Consider the following 9,387-nt stretch of genomic DNA (forward strand, 5'->3'; position numbering starts at 1 on the left):
TGTGGTCATTATTATTATTTTGCTATATCATTGCAATGTTTTTACACTTCACGTATAGATTATGCTTGACTTCCTTAAAAAAAAAAGTCTAAAAAAAAGTTGGAAATACTGCTGCGATCAACCCGTTACCACACATGCACTCATATGCACACACTTAGACACGCATGCTTTGATGAACAATACTCTCAACTGCCCCTAAATTGAACCAAACAGAAAAAAGTTGCCACAAAGGTTTTTGAGTTTGTTTAAAACAAATCACTGCCTACTTTAGTTGAGCCCTGACGCAGAGATGCACATTTGCAGCATGTTACCAATCGTAACGTGCGTGTACCATCTTAAAACACTACAGATTCCCTTTTTTGGCTGTGAATTGGAGATGAAACAACTCTGAATGAGGACAATAATGAAATATTGGACAACAGCTCCGATTACAAGCCACAATTGCAGACTGCTGACCAGTGTTGCAGGTCACACACCATCACTATGGGTAAAGTGTGCCCGAAAAAAAATAATATATCATTGATTGCATGAGCACAAACACAAATATATATTCCAAAAATTGTATTTGTTTAACATTTAACAAGATTACAAAATTGGTCCTTTTTTACAGTGTTCAATGCCTGATTTCAAACAAGATCAGCTTTCAATACTGTGTTAAAATATAATTTCTGTAGCTAAAACCTTTAAAGTGCAAATTGCTGATTTCACTTTTCTTGGTCGTTACAATACAGTCAGCAATCCTCATTTCCATAAAGCTGGCATTGATCTGTGTATGCCTTACATGTTATCAATAAGTCGACATGAAAAGTAACTGGTTACTACAACCTACTAAAATACTGTATATGTATTTTATGGATCACGTGTCCACACTGGCATGAGTGGGATCGGTGCATCGGTTGTCTCGTTTATGCCCATTAGTCGCGTCCTCTTCAGCCTCCAGGCGCCTGTACCGGGTGCGGAAGGCAATGATGAAGACGCAGGTGAAGAAGGTCGTCAGCACTGCTAGCACCATCATGGACACTGATGAATGAAACAATACAAAAAAGCCTCCGCTTTATTTAGATTTAAATTACTGTAACTTTCCTCCAAAGCATTGAAAACATTTCTTGTGGTCTGCTGGTCTTGCTGTCATTGTGTAGGTTTTTCTGCGGGTAGACCCGTTTCCTCACACATTCCATAACATGCATGGCAGGTTGATGGAACAGTCTAAATTGTCCGTCATGTGGTTGTGAGCTTGAATGTTTGTCTCTGTGTGTCCTACGATTGGCTGCCTAAAGTCATGCTGGGGTTGGCCCAAGCACACCTCCAAGCCTCAGGAGAATAAGCGACGTAGAAAATAAATGAATATAGAAAGGGTCAATTTAGAGAGCATGAAATCAACCTAGCGACCCGGTAGTCGAGTGGTTCGCACACCGGCTTCACAGTGCAGAGGTCACCGGTTTGCGTCCCGGTCCGAACTCCCTGTGTGGAGTTTGCATGTTCTCCCCGGACCCGCGTGGGTTTTCTCCGGGTCCTCCGGTTTCTTCCCACACTCCAAAAACATGCATGGCAGGCAGATTGACCACTCCAAATTGTCCCTAGGTGTGAGTGTGAGAGTGACTGTTGTACGTCTTTGTGTGCCGTGCGATTGGCTGGCAACCAATTCAGGGTGTCCCCCGCCTCGTGCCCAAAGACAGCTGAGATAGGCTCCAGCACCCCCTGCGACCCTAATGAGGAATAAGCGGTACGGAAAATGGATGGATGAATGGAAATCAACCTAAAAGGTTTTTTTTTTATGTAGAAAGAAACCCGAACACTGGAAGAAAACCAATGGCATGTCACCAATGGCGTCCACCACCTTTACACACACACACTCAATGATGCATTACCCTTCCAGCTTTGAGGTGCGAGCCCACAGGTTGAGCGTGGTGACTCTGCAACAGGCGTGGCCAAAGACTGCAGGACAACGATGTAGATGATGGACAGGATTTGTCTACAAAGAAGAAGTCAAGAATTGTCAGGCAGTGAATGAATATGAGAGCACCCAAAAACATTGTATTTCTTTTGAAAGGGTAATCAAAAATCCACAAGTGACTTGCAGGTGATTTATTACATCTACTATTACATCTTCAAGAGCCAATTTTATGAATTGGATATTTATTTACACGTACAGTGATACCTCGACTTATGAACGCTTTAGTTTACGAACTTAACGCCTTACGAACATTAAATTTGGGAGAATATAATCTTGGCATACGAACCAAATCACACGGAGTGCCATGGTGGCTGGCGGACTAGTTTTTCACACCCCCTTTGAGTGCAGATGTGGTTTGTTATCGAGTGGAGTACTTTTGCTATTATGGGACCGAAAAAGACCCCTCCACAGGCTACTGTTAAGCCAAAAAGGACACAAAAGAAAATTATGGTCAAGCAGAAGAAGATCCTCGAATAACACGAACGAGGTTTTGGCTGGCGGACTAGTTTTCGCCCCCCTTCCATTTCAATGAGTGCAGACGGGGTTTGTTACCGAGTGGGGTACTTTTGCTATTATGGGACAGAAAAAGACCCCACCACAGGCTAGTGTTAAGCCACACAAAAGAAAATCATGGTCGAGCAGAAGAAGATCATCGAAAAACACGAATGAGGTGTGTGTTTGTGTGACTTAGCTGTCCCACTACCATTACGCTAAGTCCACGGCCATCACAAAGGTAAATAAAACGATTTTCTTATACAGTACAGTTTATTTCTTTAATTACGATACAATAGCACATTTATTATACATAAAATAAGGTATATTTTGTGTAGTTTTAAGGCTTATTTAGGAGAAAATTATGTTTTATGGGGACCTGGGAACGGCTTATTCTCATTTTTTAATGGTTTCTTATGGCAAAATAAATGTTTGGCAGATGAACTTTTCGCCTTACACACACTTTCTGGGAAGCACTTAAGTTGGTAAACTGAAGTATCACTGTATATGTGGATTTTAAATTCAGATCAGTCTTTTGAGATATTTTCATTTTTAAGTTTGACCCGTATATGATTGTGCAAAAACATTTGCCACACATAATTCATAGTGATTACATGTTAGACCAGAAAAAAAATCTACCCGTTGCTGAACCCAACCAGAAATTTGCGAAAATTTTGAATTACAACCATGGTGATAATGAAAACGGGAGCAGAATCGCAAAAACAATTGTCAGATTAATAACAATTAATAAAAACTTGTTGACTATATATTACTGGCAACAGAATCATCTTTGTGAGGGCTTAATCTTACTCTTCCCCCCCAAATTGACACAATTGTCCCCATTTAGTGTCCCAGACTCCAGACTGAATGCTCACCTATCCCATAAATAAACAGGATGTTTGGTTTTGTAGGGGGACTTAACATACTGAAATTCTCCAAATTTTGGGAACATGCTTATCCGAGAAAGAATGTAAATGTGTTATGCAAGGCCTATCTGTTGGTTTCGACCGTTTTTAGAGGATTTCAAAACGTTTGGAACAGAAACCTCACAAGGACTTGATTTGGTACCCTGATATGAAGATGAGTCCTGCCGAAGTGGCCTCTCCCACCGGATAGGAACACTCCACGGACAGCTCCATGACCGCCGGGTAAATGGAGAACCCGAAGAAGCCAAATAGCGAGCACACCGCCGCCACGGCGATGCTCTGCTGCTGCATCAAACACACCTGAGGACAATTTGGTGTTCAGATGGTTGACATGGCCGCATGAAGTTGGAAGATGGCCGCGGCGTGCTCACCACAGAGAAGGCGATGCCTGCCAAGGCAGAGATGCCCATGTTGATCTTGATAGCCTCTGTGAACCGTTTGGTTTTGTCCACGTAGAGCCCTAACAGGGCAGCGCCCACGATGCCAAACACAATAAAGAGAGCTCCGCACAGGCCCGCAAAGTCCTGCAGAGAGAGTGCCATAACTTGACTCCAGTCAAAATGAAGTTCCCGATATGAAAATATCTACTTTGTTTTCAAATAGTACAGAAGATTGTCTGCAATACGTACAAAATCCCATCCAGAATTTTTGTTAAATAATCGCAAACTTGAACAAAAATGAACTGCTTTTAATCTTCTAACTTTTTCAAACATACCCATTTCATTGTGATTGTGACAAAACCACATACAGCGAGCTAGCCAGATAGCAAGCTAGATAGCTGCTGATGTCACCTGTTAGTTGACTGTTTTATATGGATTTTTTACATATGGGTAAAAAGGACCCACAACATAATCAATGTGATATTTTTTCAACATAAGATGAGGGTTAAAAGTGTGTCAATATGTAATCATGTACTTTTTTCCCCAATGTGTTTAAAAAGCAACAACTTGCTCGTCGGTCACTTGAAAATGGGGGATAAGAGTTGAGATATTTGTGATGAGATTCAAGTCAACTGTGTAAGATTAGATAAGGAAAACTAAACAAAGCACAACGCTCAGGAGACCATTTTCCTTTTCAAAACAGCATGGTCTGCACCTGCCCCTCCCACTTCAACTTCAGCTCACGAATCAACTAAGACTTACATTAGTGTAGCCCTGCACACACAAGACCTGTTCCAGCAACGTTGAGAAGCATGTGAACACGCCCACGCCAGAAGCGAAGCACAGCAGCAGCACCAGATATGCTCTGTTCTTCAGCAACTGCGTGACACAAACCATCGGAAGTTTAGTTTGGCGTAACACACAATGGTGGGTAAATGAAACACCTACCAGTTTAACACCTTGCACAAAGGGTTCAGAGGTGGAAAATTCAGCGCTGGCTGATGGCGGTGTGGGTGGGGTGCTGCTGCGTATGCCCACCGTTGTCAAGAAACAGGCAACGCAGGCGGGAACTGCATAGGTTAACAACTGGAAGTTGCAAGGGAAAGCCATAAATGCTTGTGTGCGTGTCAGTGTGTGTATTTATATGTGTTTGTGAGTAACACACCAATCTGGGGAGTTGATCTGACGTGCGCACCATGGCAGGCGATACTAAATTGGCCACCAGGATACCCAGCGGGTTGGCTGTGGAGACAAATAATGTTGAGTTAGACACGCCGTCAAAAAAACCTGACCTAGAGACATAGCAAAACCTACACATGGAGGCCAGTGTGTTGGCGATGGCCCGCTGGTTGTCCGGGAACCAAAGTGCTGCCATCTTGGTGGGCGTAAAGATGATGAGCGGTTGCGCCACTGCTGCCAGCGTCTGTCCCAGCATCACCACCGCATAGTTGATGTGAAGGGCCAAACCCGGCGGACCGCCCATGGTGCGCATGACGCCGCCAAACATGTTCAACCATGAGCCCAGGATTAGCTGAGTGTCGAAAAATACTGATGACCAACTGGATGCTTACAACAAATGTATATATCTATATAAAATCATGTTAGCCGAAAATAATAATATAATAATACATTTCATTTATAAACGCCTTTCAAAACTCTCAATGTCACTTTACAGTCACAGGATAAGTTTTTCTGTGGGTGAGCAGCGACAGCCACAGTTCCCTCAACCTGGAATAACTCAAATAGATGGAAAGCTAACTAGCTCGCCAATATATAGCTGATAGCTAGCTAGCCAGTTAGATAGCTAGTATCTAGATAGCTAGCGAGCCAGCTAGATAGCTAATAGATGGCTAGCTAGATAGCTAACAGATAGCAAATAAAGTGCTAGGTAGGTAGCCAGCCAGATAGCTAGATAGATAGCTAGATAGCCAGATACACTGTAGATAGATAGCTGAATAGCTAGATAAATAAAACCAGGAAGCAAAGAAATAATTGTCTTTGTTTTACAACACAGGCATATCAAAGACGACATTTATTGAAAAGGGGTTGATTTTATGCCATTTTGAAAACATCGCAGACAATTTTGAATCTTTAGCTAACCGTAGCTTTCCTTTTTGGGAAAACATTCAGGACAATCTCACATCCTGTACTTTTCATTGGATACTGAAAAAAATATGGTATTTGAGCTGACGTTTACAAAAGCACATACATTGCGTATAAACCCAAGTTGACCATGACTATATCAAAATGGGAACGCAACCATCATTCCTATGTTTCATTTGTTAAAATTACAGCCTGTGGCGTTTCATCCAACAAACAATTAATTTCTTACCGTGAGGCGTAGCCCAACCGTGTCCAGCATCCAGGTAGTGGCCAAACTGAGTGGAATTGACACCACCATGTAGACCAATGACAACCAGTTGATGTTCGCCAAGGGGACTTGAAGGTATTGCGCAGACAGATCTGCCACTGGTGCAAAGGTCAGCCATAACTGGAAAATGAATCCATTCCAGAGATGACCAATGAAGTTTATAAAGCGTTTACTGATCATAGAATTGTTTGCTCAAGGAACTTCTGAATTGAAACATTATCTTTCAATTGCTCCCATTTGGTTAGATTGTCTCAGTTCGGTTCAGTATGCGAAGAAGGACAGCTGACTTGCCAACTGGCCAGATGGTCATTACTCATGCCTTCATTGAATACGTCAGCTCCAGAAATTTATAGTTGAGGAGACTGTTCAGAGAGCATGTCCAAGTATATCCATGGAAAGTCCATTGGAAGGGCAAAATTTGTCAAGAGTAAATGAGATGACCCTGGGCTGTAGTGGATTATCAAACAGAGAAAATTCAATAATCTAGCAGAAGTCCAGAGAGATCTGAATGGATTTGGGAGTCACTTCTTCTAAAAACCACAAAACTCAGATGCATCTGGAGATACAACTGTCAAGTCACATTTACAGGACAACCGATGTCACTTTTTTATTTTTTAACTGACATCAGAAAAACGTTTTATAGCATCTAAAATACCCAAAACACGCAGTATGATATTTTCATTCAAATGCTAAACATCAATAAAAATGACTTAAAGTGTCCAAAATCTGCCAAAAATTGAGCTGCGAATTGGGCATTTTCAGAAAGTCCCGCCCCCAGTTCGTAACGTCACGCCAAGACGTCTTGCATTCCTGGAGAATCAAAACATTGGCTTCAGATTCTGAGAATATGCTTTCTTCTTACACATCCAGTTATGAATATGATTCAAATAGTTCTGATTAGGAAAGCATACATGGTTGCAATCGATTAAATAATCTATTTAGTGCCATTTTGAGGCAACATTGGGGGGAACTGTCTCACCCAAAAAAAGAGGCACAAAATGGCGACCTCCTGTGGCCGCCTCCGTTTCCACAGGCTGATAAATTCCTTATATGGAGCTTGGACGCCCTCTTCTGGCGGCTTTTGGGTGCAACACGAGGTTGTCAGACCAAACAAGTACAGCAAAATACATTGACGTAATGGAAGGACTGCTACAATGTGTCTTTTTTTTCGGTGTGGAGCGTTCCTTTAGTGACGTCACGTACGGACTCGTCACCAACTCAAAAACAAGACTTCCTGAATATTCAGCGCGAGTCTTAAAACGTATTAAGCTTGAGCCATTGTGAAGCGTCTCACCTGCTCCCATATGAAATATCCACAGTCATGATTTGGGATCAAATGCCCAGTGCAAGCGTTGGTAAAGTCTGCTTTTCTAAATCAAAGGTCACTGCAATGGTCAACCACAATCTTTGAGAGAACCTCATGATTCTAGGAGGTCAAGATGAGGCAAAGCCATTAATATTTCTAAACTGCATACCTGTAAGCCCTCATTAGGACTGTGTGTAATTTAAATTTACTGGACGTGACTTTTCTTACGTTTTTAAACCGGTCTATCAGACCTCCAGAACAGAACACGTAGGAACTGGTTGTTGGCTGGCTCGTGAGTAAATCACATGACCAAAACATTGGAAGTTAAAATTGACTTACCATACATAATATGTGTAGAACGTTATTGAATGGAAAACAATGATAAATTGTAAATCACTCGGTCAGAATGGTATTCGTATCGTAATAAACCAATAAATCAATCCAATTGTTATTACAAGTTTACAGAAGTGTGCAACTATCCTAGAACTTAATTGTTTACGTCAAAACTTTATCACAAGTGGGGTGTGGAACCGCAACCGTAACAAGTAATCGGTAACATTCCTGATGAAGTGTCCCGTTTTACAAACACATTTCGTGACTTTTGGAGAGTGTAATCTAATCTGTGCGGTAGTTGTTTTGGCTCACCGTTGCATTTGAGCAGTTGAGCAGGCATAGCACAAGGAGGACGAACCACCTCCTCTTGTACACTTTGAAACAAAGCAGCTTCTTCAACTCGTCGTTCGGAAGAGAAGCCGGCGACGAGGACGAGGAAGAGCCAAGCAACTTGTCGTCCTCGCCGCTTTCCATCGTTGACACCCGACCGGCCGCCGAACAAGCTAACACACGCGCCTCATTGTTGATCAACTGTGCTTTCTTTCTTTTAAAGTGGGTAAAAAAATCAAGTCTCGCGTGAAGGACAAAGTGCAACCAAAATTATTGTTTTGTCAACACAGCAAACTATTTCAAATCATGCGAAGAAGACAAGACTACAAGATAAGAGACATGAAATAAACATTGATTGTTGTTGTCAATGGATTGACTGTAACAGAGATCTTCTATTACACAAGAAGTTGCGCAACTGGGCTGGGATCAGCAAGCACGAAAGAACTCGCACCCTTCTGTACAAGCATTGCACGTTAACGAAACAGTCGAAATTGTCCTTGAGTGTCAGTGCAGACAGTTGTTCGTCAAAGTGTGCCTTAAAATTGGCCGCCAACCGATAAAGGGTGTACCTCACCCAGTGCCCAAACGCCGCTGGGATAAGCACCTTTATGAGGATAAAGGGATTCCAAAACAGACCGATGTTTGCTTTTCTCCTCTAATTTCGAAATTTTGACCAATTAAAAATGGTCCAACTTATAACTTTATTGTTGACGTTTTTTATGTGTTTTGTTGTATTGGTGTTATTTTGTTAAGTACTTTGTTAAAATTCCACCTGTTGTGAAAGGTGTATGTGTTGTATTTTTGATTCATGATTTTTGCGATTTGGTTGCGATTTTGCGAACGATTTGATTTGATTCGATGCACCCACATGTGTTAAATCAAAAGATTTTTCTGATACAAATCATTTTTGTTACACCTGTACTGTTATACCTGTACTAAATAAAACATCGGCCACGATTGAGCCTGCTTCTGTATTTTAATGTTGGTTTCAATGGCGATACTTTGAGACAATTGCTGTATTTTTGAAGTGGTACTTGTGAAAATGTTTGAGAACCACTCCCCTGGAACGGATAGACACTTCCGCCGCTCCAGAAAGACAGGAGAATGGGAATTGAATTGATATACAGTATAACCTTTGAACTGTATTAAAAGAGCCAACTCGACGATATTGAGTCTGACAAACCATGTGACAATCCCCCCCTCCCCCGCCACACACATATTCAGGAAATAGTACGTGCAGTGAACTTAAAATCAAACGTTGTAATTCAATATAAAAGGAACAAATACGATGTAGC

At 41.8% G+C, this 9,387-nt stretch overlaps 1 protein-coding gene across 2 annotated transcripts; it reads right to left on the bottom strand.

Moving 5' to 3' along the window:
* Positions 1 to 16: 16 nt before the first annotated feature.
* slc49a3 (solute carrier family 49 member 3) lies at positions 17 to 8,515 on the bottom strand. Of its 2 annotated transcripts, none has more exons than XM_088989366.1 (10): positions 8,075 to 8,515; positions 6,085 to 6,243; positions 5,067 to 5,283; positions 4,918 to 4,994; positions 4,701 to 4,838; positions 4,515 to 4,631; positions 3,744 to 3,896; positions 3,515 to 3,672; positions 1,869 to 1,972; positions 17 to 1,020 (listed from the first exon to the last, which is right to left on the bottom strand). In XM_088989366.1, exons 1-10 carry the CDS (start codon positions 8,234 to 8,236, stop codon positions 857 to 859), a joined length of 1,449 nt encoding a protein of 482 aa, XP_088845492.1. In that variant the 5' UTR covers positions 8,237 to 8,515; the 3' UTR covers positions 17 to 856. The 2 variants fall into 2 exon arrangements, with proteins under 2 accessions (XP_088845492.1, XP_088845494.1); XM_088989368.1 differs by having other exon boundaries at positions 4,701 to 4,822; positions 8,075 to 8,241.
* Positions 8,516 to 9,387: the final 872 nt, after the last annotated feature.

The sequence above is a fragment of the Hippocampus bargibanti genome, linkage group LG02, assembly GCF_051943395.1.
Source record: "Hippocampus bargibanti isolate YZ-2025 linkage group LG02, ASM5194339v1, whole genome shotgun sequence".
Classification (NCBI taxonomy): domain Eukaryota; kingdom Metazoa; phylum Chordata; class Actinopteri; order Syngnathiformes; family Syngnathidae; genus Hippocampus; species Hippocampus bargibanti.

Coding starts and splice junctions, on each gene's coding strand:
- slc49a3 (XM_088989366.1), bottom strand. CDS start 8,236: ATGGAAAGCGGCGAGGACGACAAGTTGCTTGGCTCTTCCTCGTCCTCG. Junction 6,244..8,074: donor TCAACTGCTCAAATGCAACG/GTGAGCCAAAAC, acceptor TTCATTTTCCAG/TTATGGCTGACCTTTGCACC. Junction 1,021..1,868: donor CGCACCTCAAAGCTGGAAGG/GTAATGCATCAT, acceptor TTCATTCATCAG/TGTCCATGATGGTGCTAGCA.